The following is a 22,577-nucleotide window of genomic DNA, read 5'->3' as shown; positions in this document are numbered from 1 at the left end:
TCAATGAAAGTTGGCATTTTCTCTACAACTTAAGATAATGAAGCGTGTCTTAGAGCAGTCTGAGGTTGACTGATTTGCTAAGAGTCACATACCTGGCATATGCCAGTGGCAGGATTTGGACCCAGGTCTTTATTCATTATGTCATGAAAATCACTTATTCTTTGTGATTTAGAGCAAAGTTTCATATTTGAGGTTTGTAAAAAAAATCATGAATCAAGTATATTATTCAGAAAGTTCAGAATACAGAAAAATGACTTCAAAAATAGTATTACAAATTTCCTTCAAACAGAATCTATTTGGAAAGTTCATGGAACAATTGTTTTCCTTGGGATAGATGGCACAAAGTCTTTCCATAAGTTTAATACCCTGCCTGCCCCCCCTGCCAATTACAATAGATTGTGCAAATTCTTTTTTGTAATGAATAATGCTTGAAGTAATTGGACTGTTAACTGGGACTTGGAAAACTTTACTATGCAGATATTCTTGTGGAAATAATATGCGGTAGGCCTTGACACATATATGATTATTAGTTCAATCTTCCCATATATACATGATGCATGGAAAGGGATATTTTAACTCAGTTAATCCGTCTTGGATCAGTGTTTGAAATGTTTTGTTGACATTTTGCTTTGTTTTCTTTTTGAATAAAGCTTTATCATTTCCCTCTTCAAACTATACCTCTAAGTTATGTGAGAACAAAATATGGATCATTATTTACTTTGATACTTCATCTCTGAAAGCATGAGGGAATACAAGGTAATGTTCATTATTTCATAATTCTGGATATAAGAAATACTAAGGTGTGGCTTAATTTCCATTGTCAGTGACACAACAGTGTCAGTCTAGAGGTAGGCAAGGCCCTGACTGATAGTTTGCAAGCCTGTAGGAAAAGCCTATGAAATGTAAGTTGAGGGGTGATTGTCAGTAGATACTATCTGTTGACAATTTTGTTGCTCTGGCACTGGATGGAGATACTGTAATGAAGTCTCATATGTTTGATAGAGATATTGAACCTATTGAATGAAGATTAGTTAGTTGTGTGACTTGGATGTAGGATGAAACATACTCAAGCTGGGCTTACAGGTTGTCTTTGCTGTTTAGTTGCTTATTTTATGTCATTATTAAGGGCAATCAAAAATCATTTAAATCACTGTACCAGAAAATCCCAAGGAAGCAACAGGCTTCTAGTCATATATAAGTATGTATAGTCATATATACATATATATATATGTATAGTCATATAGAAGACTATACATATAGTCTTCTAGTAAGTCACGTTGGGGAAGGATGGAGAGTAATCCTTGAAGTAGTTGGGCATCCAGCAGCTAGTAGAGAAGTGACATAGTTTGTGAAGGCTTAACCCTTGCAATGACATTTCCAGAAAATAGCATACATGCACATATATAATTTGCCCTTTTCCCAGGTAAACTATCACTCTGCCATCATGATGATCTCTTTCAAAAACTACTTCAGAATGATAATATTTGATAAAATGAGCAGCTATTGGGAGGCAAAGATTCCATTGAAATGTTTCTAATAGCAAAGAGCTGCATATATAGCAAATTCTATTTCCCCAATACTAGATTCATACTAGGCAATACAATCTAGGCAGTTCAGCTACTATCAGACCCTTATCAGAAATATTTTATGCAAAGCCTTTCTTTCTATGTTCTGAACAGGTACTTCTATTTTCTGAGACTTCTTCTAAATGTCCTTAGGCTTCAGATAGTTTCCAGAGGTGCTTTTATTGCTCACGTCCCCAGATTCCTGAGAGTGTCACTTTTGGGAGATGGAACCAAGAGCAGGTCTGGTGTTAGAGATGAGGGAACTCTTATCTCTATAGAAATCTAGAGAGAAATGACAAAGCCAGGTGACTGTAGCAAAAATTCTTTTCTTTGATCTCCTGCCTAAACTAAAATAATGTTGAATAATAAAGTAATAAGGAAACTCTTCTATGACTTATGCAATCTCTAAGTCATGACAGAGTCACATAAGTCAAGTCTGAATAACTTTATCTTTCAAATGCCTAATAATTCATCTTTTAGGAGAGAGAGAAAGCAATGGGGAATTGCTACTAAGGTTTTGATTTTGAGCAACAAAGATGAAGTAATTGGTGAAGTAGAAAGATAGGAACCTAAGGAGAGAGTATCAATGTTATATTAGTTTGTGATAGACAAGAAGTGGAATGCTGTTTGTTATCTGATTTTTGTTGTTCAGTCACGTCCAACTCTTTGTGGCCCCATTTGCAGATTTTATTTCTTGGCAAAGATACTGGAGTAGTTTGCTATTTCCTTCTCCAGCTCATTTTACAGATGAGAAAACTCAGGTCACACAGTTAATATTTGAAGTCAGATTGGAATTTAGGTTTTCCTGACTCCAGGCCCAGTTCTCTATCCACTGTGCCACCTACTTGCCCTTCATTATTTCATAAGTATCCCAAATTGGGGCATAGGGTGTGTTCAGGGAAGATTAGTACGTCTGGCATGAACCTTTTAGGCCTGCTTTCCACCTTTGGTGTCTACCTGATCCACCTCTCGCCTGTGGCTCCAAGAAGCTGTAGCATGCACAGGGGCTACACCCTAGTAAACTTTTGGCAGATGGGCTAAACCAGATTGAGGATAACTGAGGGGTTTCAAACTCATTGGTGAGTTAGGGGGTGTCTACCCCAAGCAGGTGAAGACTTCCCCTGGTGGAATGGGCAGATGAGAACAGTTTGTTCCAATGGCCATAAAAGCAGCTAAAGCAGGAGCTGTGGAGAGCTTAAGAGCATGGTTAGACATTGGAGACACCAAAGTCATTCATTGCATCTCCAGCCAACACCAGTCATCTTGACTCTGTCCTGCCACTGCACTGTGAGAGAGGAGAGAGGCCTATGAATTCGTATAACTCTGCCTTACTTAAGTCCAATTTATGCATGAATCAGAAGACATCACTCGTATAATTTTTGCCTATCTCAAAGTCAGTGACAACAGGCAAGTGATGAAGTAGTAGGAGAGAATACCCTGGCAGCCATAGTCACAACCCTATACACAGGCAGCCCAGGCCATAGATTTGTCTTCTTACTGGAAGCAGCAACCCCCTGGGTGACTGAGCAGCCTTTTAAGGACCACATTTCTCACCTCCTAATGTGAGGAAAGGGCTAGAAAAGGTGCCCTAAAATTGTCTGTTTATTTCAACACTGGCCTGATTACTGCAGTTGAAACACAAAAAAATGTACAAAAACGTCTGCAAAGATGATCTCACTCACCATCAGTACATAGAATGTGCACATACTTAGAGACAGCATAAAAATCTAGTAGACCTGAAAAATGAACAGTTGTTGTTGCAAGAGAACTCGGCAGGTATCACATTCAAATAGCAGCCCTGAGTGAAACAAAGCTGGCAAATGGAGGCCAACTTACTGAAGTTGGAGCCAGATACACATTTTTCTGGAGTGGCCACAGTGAAGGAGAGTGCTGTGAAGCTAAAGTAGGTTTTGCAATCAAAACTAATCTGATCAACAAGTTTGTATGCCTACCAAAAGCAGTGAACAACAGGCTCATGACAATGTGATTGCCACTTACAGGAAAACACCACACCACTATTATCAGTGCCTATGCTCCCACCATGATGAATCCTGATGAGGTCAAAGAAAAATTTTATGAAGACCTGGAGACTCTTATCATCAGTGGGCCAAAAGAGGACAGTCTTAAAATTCTGGGTGTCTTTAATGCCAGAGTAGGCTCAGACTACCAGACATGGAAGGGGGTCCTTGGGAGGAATGGAGTTGGAAACAGCAACAGCAGTAGTCACTTACTACTGAAGACACGTGTCACATGACTCATCAACACTGTCTTCCATTTACCTAAATGCAATAAAATTTTGTGGATGCACCCTTGAGCAAACATTGATGTTTAATAGACTATGTCATTGTAAGGTGAAGAGATAGGATGTGATAGTGACAAAGGCAAAGTGTGGTGCAGAATGCTGGGCTGATTATAGACTTATCCTCTCCAAGCTAAATATTCGCATTCAACAAAGGTGGCAGCCCCAAGACAAAATGACTACCAGAAGAATTAATGTCAACAGACTAGACTATTTCTCTGAATGAGCCAATACATGGTTGGCGACAGAGGAATAGAAAAGGAATGGGTAGCTTTCAAAGATTTGGTGTACAAGCACTGCATTTGCTCATCTGGATCAGAACATTATGCAAACATCAAGACTGGTTGGACAAAAATGATGGGGAATTTAGAAAATGCTTAATGAAAAACAAGAACTCCACAGGGTTTCCCAGGAGGATAGTTCATTCAGTTTTAAGAAGGCAGCATTTAACTTCACCAAAAGTAAAATATAAGCCACAAATTCAATTAAGCCACTATGTAACCTGAAGATTGCAGCCTCTCTCCTACCCCCCACCCTTAGTCTATCTGTTAATTCTTTCAATTGGAATTTCATTTTCTGTGTTCAGAAGTTGTGGTCAATTCTCTTCTATTATTTCCTTCATTATAGTATCAAGAATTTTTTCCCCTGTCCTGTCCTTCTGGGAGGATTAGGATCCTTATATTGACTCTGCACATCCTATATCCAAGATCAGTATGTTTTGCTTGCATAGTAAACATATATTTTTAAATGTGCTTTTTTTTTTTTTTTTGCTTCATTTCTGTGTATTTTCATTCCCAACTTATGGTTCTCTCTCTCTCTTTTTTTGTGAGGCTTGTAGGTTTCAGTTTTCCTATTCTGCCTATTATTTTTTTCTATGCAAGCCATAAATTCTGCTCACAATTATCATTTCTCTTTCAAACCACTCAGGAACAGTATGCTGTGATTCCATATTCTCCTCACATTCCACAAGGTCCTCTGTGTCATCAAGAATTGGATCGTTTTTATTTTTTTTAATTGGATCATTTTCCTATGTTTTACAGTATTTATTTCTAGATTCCTGAACTTGTTAACTAGATTTAGAGTCCATGTTTCCTTCCATTGTTATTTTGCTTCTGTTAAAGGTCTTTGAGTTTTCTTCTCCTTGAAATTTTTTGTTTCAGCCCATCCCCACCCCACTTCCCCCTATCACTCACTTTCTTACTGTCTCTCCTCTGATTTTGGTTTCCTTGAAGGATGAATCTCAAAGCATTCCAGACTCCTCCCATGCTGGATAATTCACAGTTCACCACCCTAGGTCTCTGTCCCAGGTGACTTTTGGATGGACAGAACTGTCCCCAGCTGGATGCTGTGCTGTCCCTCAGGCTTAGTGGAATGTGGCACAACCCTCATACACACAGTGGTCTTTCCTGGTGTCCTGTCTTGCCCCTCTGTTCCTTAGTTCTTTGGTCCAGCACTGGCAGCTCTGAGATTTGCAGGACTGGTACTGTGAGGGTATGCCCAGGGCTGGCTCTACTGCCATCATGGGATTGTTTGTCATAGCATTGGCAGTTCAGAGCTTTGCAGTGCTTTTGCTATAGAGTTATGACTTTGACAGGCTTTTATTTCTAAGAGGTTGTGGTAGAGCTGACTCTCACTGCCAAATTTCCACAGTCTGGAGTCAGGGTCTTCATGGCACTGGAAAGAGGGAGGAGGGATCAGGACAAGGGGGGAATGGATAAGTTGCATGCTCTGACCCATGTGTTGGGTTCTTGGGTCTGCTAGTGCCTCCTCATTATCAGGGAGGTTTGGGAAGGGGTGTTAAGTTAGCTTGAGGTCAGTGTCAGTTCATGGGATTTTGTTGTTTTTAACTGTGTTTTGGATTATGGGTGTCCTAGACTATGAAGACAACTGAAGTTGCTTTGTCTTTGGCACATAATTTCTGTTTTGGAGAGGTATGAGAGGTCATGGGGATCAGATAAAGTCTAGTCTTCCATCTTGTTGTTCACATGACCTGGAACCTTAGGCCTTTTCTTCTTCCTCCGATTTCACATGGGTTTAATTATTATCTCTGCGCCGATGATTTTCAGATCTTATCCAGGTCTAACTTCTCTTCTGATCTACAATCTTGCATCTCTGAACTGCTTTTTAGACTTTTTGAATTGGATGTCTGATATACGTCTCAAACTCAATGTATCCAAAACTGACCTTATTGTCTTCTCTCCAAAACCTCTTGCCCCTGTACAGCCTAATGTTATCCTCAAATCCTTATAATCTCTCACTCCACCTACCCCGTGTCCAATCTATGTCCAAGGTCTGCTGATTTCACCTTTGTGGCATCTCTTGAATAAGGTATCTTCTCTCCTCTGATAATGCCATGACACTGAGTAGGGCCTCATTACCCCATAGTTGGACTACTGTGATAGCTTGCTGGTGGATCTTTCTGCTTCAAATCTCTCCCTACTCTGATACACCTTCCATTCAGCCACCAAACTGATTTCCCTAAAGTGCAGGTCTCCAGTGGCTCCCTATCAGCTCTGGGATCAAATACAAAATCCTCTGGTGTTCAAAGCCCTTCAAAACCTAGTTCCCACCCACTTTTCTAATTATTCCCTGACAGGTGGACATTCTTTAATCCAGTAACACTAGCTTCTTTGCTTTTCCATGAACAAGTCAATTCATCTCTAGCAATACCCATCCCTAGGGCATTTTCTAAGGCTGTCCCTCATGCCTGAAATGCTCTCCTTCCTTATTGCCACTACCTCCTGGCTTCCCTGGAATCCTACAGGAAGCCTTTTCTAAACCCTCTTAATCCTCTCACCTTCCCTCTTTTAATTATTTTCTATTTATCTTATATATAACTTGTTTGTACATATTTGCTGTTGTTTCCCCCTATTAGATTGTGAGTTCCTTGAGGTTAAGGACTGGTTTTTTTGTTTTGTTTTGTTTGCTTTTTTGGAGGGGGGAAGGTAGGGCAATTGGGTTTAAGTGACTTGGCCAAGGTCACATGGCTAGTAGTAAGTGTTAAGTGTCTGAGGTCACATTTGAACTCAGGTCCTCCTGACTCCAGGGCTAGTGCTCTATTTACTGCACCACCTAGCCGCCCCAAGGAGTGTGTGTGTGTGTGTGTGTGTGTGTGTGTGTGTGTGTGTGTGTCTCCCCAGCACTTGGCAAAGTGCCTGGCACATGGTAAGTGCTTAACAAATGCTTTCTGACTGATTGACTGATCTCTAATGGGCCTTTCAGTGGCCAAACTCAATTTCTCTTCCCAAACGGCATAGGTTTGCTCTTTGTGGAAATAATTTCTCTAACCTTTGAATACAAATGATACCACGCCAACAGAGACTTGGTTTATAACAACAACAACAAAAATTAACTCATTGAGATATACAGAAGGCCATAACCTGGTCCCAGGTCATTGGGAATAAGAATATGCATTAGGCAGTCAAACTTTCTATCCCTGAGTCTGATTTAGAATTCATATTTTTCTACTAGACAAAATAGTCCCAATCCCAATGACTCGGTGAGGCATAAGAATTAGATGTAGTGGAAGGGGGGTAATCACTTCTGGACTGTGTCTCAGACCACAAACAAGTGTCAGTGTATTTTAAGAAGACATGAATGATGTCAACCTCCAACTATCAAAAGCCAGCATTCTCCTTTTGGACTCCCTAACTTTGCAAAGCACAAGAGTGAAGATGGGCCACCGTGAGGGCTGTTGTTTCCTGGGAACGGCACAGTTATTGCATGGCGGACGATGAGATATGTGGAGGGAAGGGAAGTGTCTGCCCCAACGGCTTGAACTCATGGTGGGTTCCCCTCAATGCTTGAACCTCACTCCTCATCTGTGTCATTCAGAAGTGCTTCCTGAGGGTTGGAACCTGACGTCAGCTTTTGAATCCCAATGCTTTCTTCACCTCTGAATCTCTTCAACCGATTTATGACACTAGAAGAGAGCATTCATGAGAAATGTTAAATCCACCAGAAAAATGAACTCTGGCTCCCACACCAAAGGGAAAAGGGAAGGGGAAGAAATATGCACCTACGATGCACCAGGTGCTGTGCTAAGCACTCTACAAATATCTCATTTGTTAAGAGACCTTGAGGAGGTTAGGTAGTGAAGCAAAAAGGAGTAGAATGCCCACAGTCACTCCTTTCCATATGTCTGTGTTGGGACTCTGGGTCTAGAGGGGATTCTAGATATATCTATTCCAATGGGGAGATGAGAAGCCAGATAAAAGTCCTAAACATAAGGGTGATTATTTATGATGGGGGTGAGGGCATAAGAAACACAAATATTTCCACCTGATAGATTTCTATGTCTGAATGACAAGGCTCAGGTAGGGGTTAGGCCTGTAAAAAAGGGCTTGGGAGGCAGCTGGTAATGGGGTTCAGCATATTTCCTCCCATACATACCCACAAACCAGAGAGTAGTTGATGGCTACAATGATCACAGCAGCCAGGTAGTGCCAGCAGAAACACATGGTGATAAACATGATGTTACTGTGAGATGTTTGGTCCCATACAGGACCCCCAGAAGGTGGAAACAGCACAAAGCCGATCTAGGAAAACCACAGGGAGAAAGCCCTCATTACCTCAGGAACCTCCTGGCTCTTTGCCCCTGGCACAAAAGTGCCATTCTTCGAAGACCTATCACTTCTTTTTCTAAAACTGGCTTTAACCAAGACTTACTTATTTAAAAGGAAATTCCAGGGTCACAGAAAAGACAGATGTGTCCTTGATTATTGTCTTCAAGGACAAGGTAAAGATACGCCTGGGCAGCTATGTGACTTGCCCAGGCTTTCACTTGGCAGTATAGTAGTAGGATTCGGGTGATTTGGGGACCCAGGGGTAGGGGTGGTCTCCAGCTTACTGGTTCTGCTGGACAGTTACTGATAGATCTGAGATTCCAATTGCCATGACCCCCTTAGCTCTTCCCTGCAATGCTTGTCCTTGACTTTCTTACCCACCATGGGGGCCCTCACTCTCTTGTCCTGCCATGAGCCTGAGAAGCATTCTCCTTTGGACTTACCTGCCAGAACCAGGAGCCATGGGCAATAACGAGGCTAGCTCGGAAGAGCTCCAGGACGATATTGTCCCTGAGGAAAACTTCAATGAAGGTGGAAATGGCCCCTCCAACGAGCGTAAATAACAGGAGAAGGTGGATATGCTGGTCCAGTGGTGGCCGACCATGGACGTGATAATAGAAGAGGATACCTGACACAAACCAAGTCACAACCAATGATGAGCTGCTTGTGTCTTCATTCCAGCCTTCCCAGTACCAGGATGCCCTTCCCCCTCTCCTCCTCTCCTGGCACTCACTCCTCCTCCTTTTCTGACATCACCCCAACTCTGGCCTTCTCCAATTAATTCAATCATCCATTCTAGTCATACTTCCATCACTTATGGGGCCCTTGAGCACTTCCCTGAACCATTTTAGTGAGCGTTTTGCTTCTTTATGGCTTTGTAGGTTTTATTAGATCATTTTACATGTTTGTGTTCTCCCAATAGATCATATATAAACTCCCCAAGGGCAAGGGCCATTTCTGCTCTCTTTTTGTATCTGACTACTGAGAAGATTGAATTGATCCTGTATAATTCTCTTATTATTTTATTATATTACAAGTAGTTGTTTTGTCATGTAACTGCTTAAGTCATGGTTCTTTGTCTCTGAACTTACTTTAGAATTCAGCTAGCTTGTAATGATTTAAGTTTAAAAATTCAGCCCTCCTGACTCAAGGAACTTAAATGATATGGGGAATGTGTGTGAACACAAAGGGAATCTAATAGCTTTACACAACAAAGCAATCCTTCAAGGGTGTCTGGTTTGCTATACAAATGTCTAGCTTGCTATCTCATTCCTAGATTCAGACAATGAACTCTTCTTAGTCTTATAAGAGAAGTGGGTGGGTTGTTGCTAGCCCCCATTATCAAACTTCTAACCAATCATGTTGTCCCCAATCCCATGATGTTGTCTACCCAGTTCTGTTCTTTTGTTCTGTACACCCCAAAACTTCTATAAGGGGAACTGTCCTTTTGCTTGGGGTCTTTGGTATAAATGGAGGCACTCCACTGACCCCTTTATATTGGCAGGCAGCATGTCTCTGTTAATAAATGTTATCTTGCTCAGAGATTTGTCTCAATTTACCCTCTTGTTAAGACTCAAAGACACCACAAGGCTTCATATAGGGTTCTACACACACTGCTATTCTGCCGTACAGTACATTCATGTTGTAGACAGACTCATGGACAACAGCAAACCTTAAACTTGGGGACTTAGATGAGTTCTTTCTCAATCCCCTTTCACAGTCACCTCCTGAAGCAGTCTAGGGGAGGAGTGATTTTGCATAGAGGTCCGACACAGGTACAGAACACTTCTGGCTCCTTTAGCTAATTTTCTCTTGTGTAAGAGAGGTATTCTTCCTACATTAGCAGCTGGGTGTTCAGGGAATTCTGACAGAGCCACACCTATCTAATTTTAGAATGAGGTCAAGACTTCAAGGCTTCTTTTGCCTCTCCAAAAATCATGTCCCAAGGGAAGGCTAGGTGGTACAGTGAATAGACCACTGACCTTGGAGTCAGCAGGACTTGAGTTCAGATGTGGCCTCAGACACTTAACACAAAATACTAGCCATGTGACATTGTATAAGTCACTTAACCCCAATTGCCCTACCTTCCCCCCTCAAAAAAAAAAAGGCAAAAAAACATGTCCCTGTCTCTGCTTTGGCCAAAAGCAAGTAGGGTTCACTGAAAATTAGGTGACTTTTAGGAAGATGGAAACTTGAAAGGTTATAAGAGAACCTGATTGTTCAGTATCCCCTTCAAGAAGGTCTCACCCCTAAAGAACATGCCTATAGGATGCTCCCAAGAAGATATCTTCCTTTGCAAAGGAGAATTGTAGATAGGGTCACTCTTTCCCAGTGAGCTTTGCTCAGTGACCTTTGAAGTAATCTGAACAGGGGCAGCTAGGTGGCGCAGTGAATAGAGACTCCCAGGCCCTGGAGTCAGGAGAACTTGAGTTCAAATCTGGTCTCAGACACTTAACACAAAAACTAGCCATGTGACCTTGGGCAAGTCACTTAACCTGTCTGTCTCAGTTTCCTCTTCTGTAAAATGAGCTGGAGAAAGAAATAGTAAACAACTCTAGTATCTCTGCCAAGAAGACCCTAAATGGGGTCACAAGGAGTCAGACACAACTGAAACTACGGAACAACAATTTTGTGAGTGAGCCACATCGTCTGTTGTGTTTTGTCGCTTTGGTGCCTCACGTGGATAAGTATCCTTAGTTCCTTCCCTTCTCCCTTCTCCCACTTGCCTTCTGTGATTGCAGCCACTGACATCAGGAGCCGGTCCAGCCCCAGAGGGATGACAGGGAAGAGAAAAGTGAGCATGTCCATGAGACCGGAGAGCCCGTAGAAGAGATACATGGTGCAGTGCTGCCAGTTCATCAGCTTGATCCATTCATCGTCATTGTAGAGGTGCAGGTGAGGCCCATCTGGGACAAACTGCTCTGCAAGGATCCCTGGTAGGAAGCAAGGAAGGGAATGAAAGACAGAGGATGATCCTGTAGCTGGGGGATGGGCAGAAGGTTGCAGATCTATTCACTGCAGGAGACAGGGAGGGCCCTTACTTCTGCTGTCTGAGGAGCAAATGATGCCGATTTCAGAGAGATGGAATATCTATGCTTGGTCTTCTGTGTGGACACCCTGAAATTTTCACTCTTTTCTCAGGGAAGAGCATGTAGGTGGAACCCAACAAATATTTATTCAATAATGAAGGAAGAAAGGAACAAATGAATGATTGTGACCTGCCTAACAGTGGACGTGAACATGAATTACCCCAGATAGCTAAGGAAGATGTTTTGTGGCTTGCGTGGCTAGTATAGGGGATCAGTCAGATTCATGTGAGCCAGACTCAGCATATGATCAAAGGTTTCTCATGGTCTCTGCCTCAGTTTTCCTCTCCAGAGTACTCCTAGGTCAAAAGTGACAAGTGGTAGAAGATACCAACTAGAAACAAGTCATGGAGAGGCACTTTGCTTGATCCCTCAATACCACCCTATCAAGGGTGCTCTGAGGGAACACCTCATAACTGACTATAATAATAACTTCCAAATGGTTCTTCCTGTATCCAGTCTATATCTTTTCTTATCTATCCTTCATGTTATTTGAGTAACCTTTCCAATGAACCACTTGGAACATATTATACTTCTGCTCAAAAAACCTTCATTCTCTCCCAGTTGTATACCAAATTAAGTATAAACTCATGATCTAGGCTTCCACCATTCTCTTCAACAACTTGAATGAATCCAGCCTGGCTTTATAAGCATTACCTCAAACTATTTCCCCTAATGTTCTCTACTTTCCAGCTAACGTAAATTACTGACCATCTCCTATTCCTTCCTCTCTTGTTTCAGTCTGTCTGCTTATGCTGTCTCCAGTGCCTGGAATACACTTCCCCATTTTTGCCTCCCCAAATCCTTCCCTTCTTTGAAGGTTCAACTCAGATACCATGGCCCTTTCATGAAGCCTTCCCTTTCCCCTCATCTAGAAGGGAGCTCTTCCTTCTCAAACTGCTCATAGTTCTTTGCTTGAATCTCTCCTTTTTCTTTAATCACATCCCGTCATATGTTAGAATTATATACATATGTGTCTTCCCATAAGAATGTGTTGTATTCTTCCTCTCCTCCCATTATAGCATATGTTCCTTGAAGGCAAGAACTGATCCTTGTTTGAAGCTTGTAACCCAGTGTTGAGCAGTTGCCAAGACTTACTTCTACTTTTGCAACCTCTTCCACATTTGTCCCTTTTCCCCCATTCATGCCTTATTCAGGTCCATTTCATCCCTCACTTGGATAATGGCAGCAGTTTACTAGATGGAATTTTGGCTTCCAGGCCCTCCATTCTTTTAACTTTTCTCCCAAAAAACTGCCAAAAATATCTTCCTAAGCATAAATCTGACCATGTCATTCCCCTCCTCAGTAACCTTAACATCTTCCTATATTGTCTCTAGGAAGAAAATACGCACTTCTTAGCTTTGAATTTAAAGCCCTTCACAAACTAGCTCCAGCCTCCCTTTCCATACCTTTCACCTCAATCTGCTTCGTGAGTTCACTATGTAACCTCCCACCTTTGGACCAGGTGTTTCCCCCCATCTTGAATGTGCTCCCTTCTCAGCTCTGCCTCTTACAAGCCCTGCCTTCTTTTAAGGTTCAGCACATGGACCACCTTACTTTTTTAATCCCTACAGTTATTGGAGCTTTTCCCTTCTCCAGTTATCATTATTTACTTCCCCATGTGTTATATTACGCCCCCCCCACCCCAAATGGAATGTAAGCTCCTTGAGTACAGGCATGGCTTTTCACTCTGACTTGCTGTCTCCAGCAACATAACACAGCATAGCAGTTGGTTAATAAATGCTTTGTTGGACTGGAATGAATTGTTGCCATTGTAGGTCTTCCCCAAACAATGGAGGAGAGGAAAACACCTGAACCAGTCTTCTGTCCTTGGGAAAGGGAAACCTTTCACAAGAAGTTCTTCAGTAGCTCTCATAGAATCCTTCTATTGATTATCTACTCACTACCCTCCTGGCCTTCCTGCCTCTCTCCTGCTTGGGACAAGGGAAGCGCTTGATGTTAGCCACTCAAGATCCAGATCTTTTCTAGAACGTGTTATGAGAAATCAGTAAAATAAAAAGCTCAATTAGTCTAAAATTGAGCCTAATTATGCCTTCACTTAAAGTCTCAGCACTCAGTGACTCACTTTGCATAATTACAATCCTGTATTTATTGCTTGGTAAGAGTTCTTAAGTCCAATAATAAAATCTTGTAGACTCTAAACTCCCCTAGGGCAGACTGTGTTCTTTTTCTTTGGTTTCTCTGCAGCTTAGTGTACTGAGGCAATGTCCTCACAGGATATAAGCTCTTTGAGGGCTGGGAGTTTCATTTTTGTTTTGTATTGTTTCATATTTCATAGATGTTTATTGGTTGAACAATTTATAAGTTTAAGATTTCATTTTTAATCTCAGCAGTGTGGGAAACTCTTGTTGTATGCTTAAATCTTAGCACAGTGTTTGGTAAATTTATAGAATCACATATACAGGGTGTTCCAAAAACTGCACTAAGACTTTTGGGACACCTGCTATGTCACAGATGTCGAATGAGAAGGGGCCTTAGAGTACAGCTCCTCCATTTTATAGATAAGGAAAGGGAGGCTGAGGGAAGTTAAGTAAATTTCCCAAGGCTACACAATAGTGAGTGGCTCAAGTGGAATTTGAACTCAGGTTCTTTGACTCCAAATTTAGTATTCTTTCCACTGTCCCAAGCTGCTTCCTATTCTGGGTACTTAATAAATACTTTATTGATTAACTGACTAGTGCAGGTCAGCATCTTATCTTTAACTTATAGTCCTAAAACAGTTGCCTGGGTGACTGACAGGTTGAGCTTTGTGCAGGGTCACCCAGCTAGCAAGAGTCAGAAATGGGACTTGTGGGGCAGCTAGGTGGCTCAGTGAATAGAGCACTGGCCCTCGAGTCAGGAGGACCTGAGTTCAAATTTGGCCTAAGACACTTAACACTTACTAGCTGTGTGACCTTGGGCAAGTCACTTAACCCCAACTCTGCCCTGCCTTCTCCCCTCCAAAAAAGACCAAAAACCAAAAACAAAACAAACAGAAAAACCAAAACAGAAATGGGACTTGAATTTTAAATGTCCTTTCTATAGTTCTGACCTCCTATCCTATGTCACTCTGTCTCTCACTGTATTATGTCCTATATCCTAAAATTATAATAATTATAGAAGTCTGCTTATTCCAGATGCTTCCAATTTGAAAAGACTTGCATTGTAAGCTGAATTAAATTCAATTTAACAAGCATTTATTAAGTACTTATGTGTGCTGGGTACTGTGCTAGGTGTTAGGAATATAACACAGACTGACTGGAAATTCCTATTTTCAGTGTTTCTTCTAATGGAAGGACACTGACTTTCTAGCCTGCTGGCGGTGTGTGTGTGTGTGGCAACAGAAGGTCCTGGATATGGCAGGGAAATCCCAGGTGCTAAGTACCCTGCCTCCCCTTACCAACTACAGCAAAGAAGACTCTGACCCCTCCATCGATGATCTCAATCTTCCGATAGTAGTAGTTCAGCTTTCTGTTTTTTCCTTTCTGACTTGTGTATCTGAGTGAGTATTTCAATGACCACCAGATCCCAACGATCAAGAAGAAACTCCCTGGGAGGGCATGGCCCTTGAAGTTTGCCATTATAATGTCCAAGGACCTAAAAGATGAAGAGGAAGTTGTTAGGTAACTGAATGAGGGACAAATTTGAGATTCACTTTGATGGTAAACAAAAAGTAATGAATACAGAGATGGATGGGTCCAAAGTTAAGTCTAGTTAAGACCAATCAGCCCAATTCTATTAAATGGAGTCATTCTAAGGATTTGACCAATTTAGTAAAGTCATGAGTTTTCAGTAAAGGGCATTCAATAAATTTTTTTTTTTTGCTTTTTGGAGGAGGAAAGGCAGGGCAATTGGGGTTAAGTGACTTGCCCAAGGTCACATGGCTAGTAAGTGTTAAGTATCTGAGGCAGGATTTTAACTCAGGCCCTCCTGATTCCAGGGCCGGTGCTCTATGCACTGCACCACCTAGATACCCCTAATAAATGTTTTTTTTTTTTTAAGAACAAGGAAATATAGCACTGGGCATGAGGCCTTTAAAAGTTAAGGGAAATAGTTCTTATGAGTCTTTAATTGGAAGCCTTTAAAATGTTTTTAACCTTAGGGGTGAGGAATGAGTACCAGGCATAGGAAAACTGGGTTACAATGAGGTGATGGTCAGCAGGCTCAGGTATATAATCATGTCATAGGCTCAGGAGACCCCAGGCATGAACCTGCCACCACCTAGTTTTACCCAACACCTCCGGCAGCTCTTTCCACCCAATCCCAGCTGATCTCATAGCAGTAAACATTGAGGCCATGTGCAACAACCACACAGAAAGCGAGAGGAGCATGCTTAGAAATAGAACTGCCAGAAAAAAGAGAGGAAACTGTTATACAACCACTCTCAGGAAGGCTGGGCCTTTGATGATAAAGCTAGAATGTTATCAACAGCCACAAAGTCACAGAATCTTAAGAGTCTGAAAGGACCTAAGAAACCGTTCAGTCCAGCGTGTACTTGAGCAAGAATCCCCTACAACAAAGGACCTGGCAGGTGGCCACACAGCTTCTGCTTAAAGATCTTTAGTCAGAGGAAATCCACTACCTCCAGATGAAACCTATTGCACTGTTGAATAGCCCTCACTGATAGATGTCTCTCTTTATATCAAAGCCTCATTTTGTCTCTTGACAACTTTCATTCTCTGTTCTTCGTTTTGCCTTCTGAGACCAAGCAGAATAAGCCTTCCCTTTTCCATGACACAACCTTTAGATATGAGAAGACAGTTCTCATGCTCTCCCTTAATCATTCCTGTACCAGGCTAAACATTCTTAGGTCCTTTAACTGATACTCATGTGACCTGACCTCAAGGCTTTCACCATTCTAGTAGATTTTCTCTGAATCCTCTTTAAGTTTATGAATTTCTTCCTAAAATGTTATGTTCAAAACTAGACATAATACCCTGAGGTGTAATATGAATAGGGCAGAGTACAGGTGAACTCTCACCTTCATCATCCTATTTATTATGCCTCTCCTCCCACCCTCCCTCCCTCCCCCCCCTCTCAATTCCTCCCTCCCTCCTTCCCAAATTATCCTACCCACAGGGTGGGAGTTGAGTAAGGAAGAGGACATACTCCCGCACAATCCTACCAGAATTAGGCTATTTTAGTCTACTTCATGATTAGTGACACACAAAATTAAAACCTGAGTGTTGACTAGCTAGTGAGATGCTCTTAAACATACATTCAAAGATGGTAAAAGTAGAGATAGGAAACTATTGTCTCATTTCAACATGTGCAACCAAAGGTTAAAAGGTGTCCTGAGAATTAAGCACTCATTGAATGGTGCTTGGACAGTCTCTCAACTAAGGTTAGCTGGTATTAAAAATATATCTCTGGTACTGTGAGATTTGTGGCTCTTTTAGAACAGAAACATTAGTGATGGCATAGGTGCAGATTCACTTTTGAGGCTAGCTACTATCTTCCACCTCCAAAGTTTTATGAAATCTTAAACCATCAAGACTGAATTCAGATGAAATAGATGAATATCTACAAAAATAGAAATTACCCAGATTAATAGAAGAAGAAATAAAATGTTTAATCCAATCTTAGAAAAAGAAATTGAACAAGCTACCAATGAACTTTCTAATAAAAAAAATCTCCAGAACTAGTAGAATTCACAAGCAAATTCTACTAAACATTTAAAAAACAATTCCAATACTATATAAACTATTTGGGAAAATAGGTGAAGAAGGAGACCTACCAAAATTCCTTTTAGGACACAAATATGGTACTGATACCTAAACCAGGAAGTGCCAAAACAGAAAAGAAAATTATGGATCAAATCCCCTAATGAATATTGATGCAAACATTTTAAATAAAACACTAGCAAAGAGGTTACAGCAATTTATCACAAAACTCATACACTATGTCCAGATGGGATTTACACCAGGAATGCAGGGCTGGTTCTGTATTAGGAAAATTATCAGCATAATTGATCATGTCAATAACAAAACTAATAGAAATCATGTGATTTTCTCAATAGATGCAGAAAAAGACTTTGACAAAATACAGCACCATTCTTATGAAAAACACTAGAGATCATAGGAATAAATGGAGGTTACCTTAAAAGGATAAGTAATATTTATCTAAAACCATCAGCAGCATTATTTGTAATGGGGATAAGCTAGAAACCTTCCCAATACAATCAGGGTTGAAACAAAGATGCCCATTATCACTTCTATTATTTAATATTGTACTAGAAATGTTAGCAATAGCAATAAGAGAAGAAAAACAAATTCAGGGAATTAGAATAGACAATGAGGAAACAAAACTATCACTCTTTGCAGATAAAATCCTAGAGGATCAACTAAAAGCTACTTGAAGTTATCAACAACTTTAGCAAAGTTGCAGGATACAAAATAAACCCATATAAATCATCAGATTTCTATATCTTACCAACAAATTACAGCAGCAAGAGAAAGAGAAATGCCATTTAAAACAACTGTAGGCAATATAGAATACTCGGGAGTTTACCTGCCAAGACAAACCCAGGAACTATATGAACACAATTATAAAACGCTTTTCACACAAAGTCAAAATTGGAAAAATATTCACTGCTCATGGGTAGGGCAAGCCAATATAATAAAAATGAAAATTCTACCTAAATTATTCTATTTATTCAGTACCATACCAATAAAACTGTCAAAAATTATTTTACAGAGCTAGAAAAAACAAGAACTAAATTCATCTGGAAGAACAAAAGTTTAAGACTCTCAAGAGAATAAATGAAAAAAATTTGAAAGAAGATGGTCTAACCATACCAGATCTCAAATTGTATTATGAAGTGATAATTATAGAAACAATCAGGTACTGGCTAAAAAATAGAGTAGTGGATCAATGGAATAGATTAGGTACAAATTACTTTATAGTAAATGACCATAGTAATCTAGTATATGATAAACTCAAATATCCAAACCTTTTATTTTATTTTATTTTTTTGATCCAAGCTTTTGAAACAAAAACTTATTATTTGACAAAAACTGCTGGGGAAATTGGAAAACAATATGACACAAACTAGGTATAGAATGACATCTCACACTGTATACCAAGATAAAATAAAAATGGCTACATGATTTACACCTAAAGGTGTTACCATATGCAAATTAAGAGAGCACGGAATAGTTTATCTGTCAGATCTATGGGAAAGGAAAGAATTTAGGGCCAAAGAACATATAGAGAGCATTAAAAAATGTAAAATAGACAATTTTGATTGTATAAAATTAAAAAATTTTGCACAACCAAAACCAATGCAACCAAAATTATAAGGAAAGCATAAAATTGGGAAAAAAAAATTTTTGCAACAAATATCTCCGATACAGGACTCATTTCTCAAATATATAGAGAATTGAGTCAAATTTATAAAAATACAAGTCATTCCCCAATTGATAAATGGCCAAAGGATATGACCATGTAGCTTTCAGACAAAGAAATCAAAGTTATTTATAGTCATAGGAAAAAATGCTCTAGGAGCAACTAAGTGGCTCAGTAAATAGAGCACCGACCCTGGAGTCAGGAGGACCTGAGTTCAAATCCAGCCTCAGATACTTAACACTTACTGGCTCTGTGATCTTGGGCAAGTCACTTAACCCCAATTGCCCTTCCTTCCCTCCTCCAAAAAGACAAAAAAAAATGCTCTACATCACTATTGATCAGAGAAATGCAAACTAAAATAACTCCGAGATACCATCTTACACCTATTAGATTGGCAAATATAACAAAAAAGGAAAATGATGAATGTTGGAGGGGATTTGGGAAAACTGGCATACTAATGCACTGTTGGTGGAGTTGTGAACTTATCCAACCACTCTGGAGATCAGTTTGGAACTATGCTAAAGGGCTATAAAACTGCATATACTCTTTGATTAGCAATACTAATGCTATGTCTATATCCCAAAGACATTCAAAAAAAGTGAAAAGGATCTATTTGTTCAAATATACTTATTCCAGTTCTTTTTGTGATGCCTAAGAACTGGACATCAAAGGGATGCACCTCAATTGGGGAATAGCTAAACAAGTTGTGGTATGTGATTTTATTGGAGTATTATTGTGCTATAAGAAATGATGAGCAGGCAGATTTCAGAAAAATCTGTAAAGACATATGAATTGATACAAAGTGAAGTGAACAGAACCAGGAAAATGTTGTACACAGTAACAGCAATACTGTTTGATGAAGAATTGTGAGTGACTTAACTATTCTCAGCAATACAACAACCCAAGACAATCCCAAAGGACTCATGATGAAGCATATGATCTGCCTCTAGAAAAAGAATTGATAATAATTGAATACATACTGAAGCATGCTATTTTTTACTTTCTTTCTTTTTTTCTTTTATTCAAGCCTTCTTATTCTAAATGACTAATATGGAAACATTTTATATAATTGCACATATATAATCTATATCTGATTGCTTACCATCTCAGGGAAGGGTGAGAGGAGGGAGGGAGGGAGGGATAGAATTTGGAACTCAAAACTTTTTTTAAAAACTAAAAAAAAAAAGACTGAATTCAGGTTTCTTTCTTTTCTTTTCTTTTTACTTAACAGTATTTAATTTTTCCCTAATTACATATAAAGATAGTTTTCAATATTCACTTTTATAAGATTTGAGTTTCAAATTTTTCCCCCTCCCTCCGAGACAGCATGCTCTCTGATATAGGCTATACATGTGCCATCATATTTCCATATTAGTTATATTGTGAAAGAATAGAACAAAAGGGGAAAAAAAACCATGAGAAAGAAAACAAAACAAAACAAAAAAAGAGAACATAGTATGCTTTGATCTGCATTCAGACACCATTGTTCTTTCTCTGGATGTGGATAGCATTGTCCATCATGAGTCCCTTGAAGAAATTGTCTTAGATCATTACATTGCTGAGAAGAGCTAAGTCTGTCATAGCTGGTCATCACACAATGTTGCCAATACTGTGTACAATGTACTCCTGGTTCTGCTCACTTCATTCAGCATCAGTTCTTTTTTTTTTTTGGAAGGCAATTTGGGGTTAAGTGACTTGCCCAAGGTCACATGGCTAGTTTTTGTGTTAAGTGTCTGAGGCCAGATTTGAACTCAGGTCCTCCTGACTCCAGGGCTGGTGGTCTATTCACTGCGCCACCTAGCCTCCCCAGCATCAGTTCTTTCAAACTGATTTTTTTTTTCTGAAACCTGCCTCCTTACAATTTCTTATAGAACAATAGTATTTCATCATATTCATTTATCACAAGTTGTTCAGTCATTCTGCAGTTGAGGGGCATCCCCTCAATTTCTAATTCTTTGCCACCACAAAAAGATCTGCTATAAATATTTTTGTACATGTGGGTCCTTTCCCCTTTTGTATGATTGCTTTGGTATACAGACATTACTGTGTCAAAGGGAATGCACAATTTTATAGCCCTTTGGGCTATAAATTACTCTGCAGAATGGTTGAATAAGTTCACAACTCCACCAAAAATGCATTAGTATTCCAATTTTCCCACATCTTCTCCAACATTTATCATTTTCCTTTTTTTGTCATATTAGCTAATCTGATAGGTATGAGGTGTAACTCAGAGCTGTTTTAATTTGCATTTCTCTACTCAATAGTAATTCAGAACATTTTTTCATATGACAATAGATAGCTTTAATTTCTTCAAATGAAAACTATCTGTTCCTATCCTTTGACCATTTATCAATTGGGAAATGACTTGTATTCCTATAAATTTGACTCAGTTCTCTATATAGTTTAGAAATTAGATTTTTATCAAAGACCCTGGCTGTAAAAATTGTTTCCCATCTTTCTGCTTCCCTTCTAATATTGGTTGCATCGGTATTGTTCATGCAAAACATTTTAAATTTAATGTAATCAAAATTATCCATTTTGCATGTTATAATGTTCTCTATCTCTTGCTTGATCATAAATTCTTCCTTTCTCCATAGATCTGACAAGTACACTATTCCTTGCTCTCCTAATTTGCTTATGGGATAATCCTTTTTGTCTAAATTATGTACCCATTTTGACCTTATCTTGGTATACAGTATAAGATGTTCTTCTATCATTACTTTCTGTTATACTATTTTCCAGTTTTCCCAGCACTTTTTGTCAAATGGTGAGCTCTTATCCCAGAAGGTGGAGTCAAGAGGGTTTATGAAATAGATTACTATAGTCATTGACTATTGTGTCTTGTATACCTTACCTATTCCACTGATTAGCTACTCTGTTTCTTAGCCAATGCCAGATAGTTTTGATGACTGCTGCTTTATAATACAGCTTTATATATGGTATGGCTAGGCCACCTTCCCTTGCATTTATTTTCATTATGGATTCGGATTTCAAAATGGCACACACTATAATGGCCAGAGGATGTCTTAAGGCAAAAGTCATCCAGAGTTCATTAAGTGCTCTTATTTCTTCATTCTCTTCCCCTCCCTCTTGTCAAGTTGAACCTTTTGTCAAGTTGACTCTTGTCAAGTTGAGTTCAGTCCTGTCCCTTCCCTTCTCATTGTACTACTAGTCCCATTGTCTGGAGGACTTAAGATTTCTGAGTTTCACAAATTAGGTGTGACCCAATTAAGAAACTTCATAACAACTTCAAAGCCAAAGAAATAGAAGGGAAGGCACAGATCACTACAGCTGTAAAACCTTTATATGAGGATATAACATCTTTTTGGATTAGATTTCTCAGCACATCTTGGAAGCAATAAGAGTGTTTTCTAAGTGAGGCAGTCTGAAAAAGGGACTTCAGCACTTCCAGAGGGGTAGTCACAACCCCAGTTGAAGATTCCTTTGATGCCTCCAGGTTTTTCAGCCACATCTCACTGGAAAGAACACTTTTCTTTATTCTCTTAAGACCCACAGAAAAGTCCATCCCCTACACCAACTGCCACCCCCTACACCAACTGCTATCCACCTGCCACCAATGGGCAGATAAACCCAAGAGCCTTACAAATATGTTTTCCTCAGGTTCGCCAACTCTGCTTCCATCCTCCCCCCTTCACAAACATAATCTAGGGAAAACCTCTGAAGACAAGGGACCAGTTTGTGAAGAACTTAGAAT

The 22,577-nt window shown here is 39.9% G+C and overlaps 1 protein-coding gene across 1 annotated transcript in view; it reads right to left on the bottom strand.

Moving 5' to 3' along the window:
* Positions 1-7,168: 7,168 nt before the first annotated feature.
* The window catches only part of TMEM45B (transmembrane protein 45B), a 38,006-nt gene continuing 22,597 nt past the window's right edge, over positions 7,169-22,577 (bottom strand). The window contains exons 2-6 of the mRNA XM_069080109.1: positions 14,916-15,112; positions 11,156-11,362; positions 8,873-9,057; positions 8,257-8,402; positions 7,169-7,786 (exon numbers count right to left, since the gene is read on the bottom strand). Coding sequence (XP_068936210.1) covers positions 7,675-7,786; positions 8,257-8,402; positions 8,873-9,057; positions 11,156-11,362; positions 14,916-15,096 — 831 coding nt within the window. The 5' untranslated portion in view covers positions 15,097-15,112 and the 3' untranslated portion in view covers positions 7,169-7,674. The remainder of the gene's footprint in view (positions 7,787-8,256; positions 8,403-8,872; positions 9,058-11,155; positions 11,363-14,915; positions 15,113-22,577) is intronic.

The sequence above is a fragment of the Petaurus breviceps genome, unplaced genomic scaffold, assembly GCF_028583685.1.
Source record: "Petaurus breviceps papuanus isolate PSGF00001 unplaced genomic scaffold, PetGlider_PUasm1.0 91133, whole genome shotgun sequence".
Taxonomy (NCBI): domain Eukaryota; kingdom Metazoa; phylum Chordata; class Mammalia; order Diprotodontia; family Petauridae; genus Petaurus; species Petaurus breviceps.
This window is presented reverse-complemented; position numbering and strand designations above follow the sequence as displayed.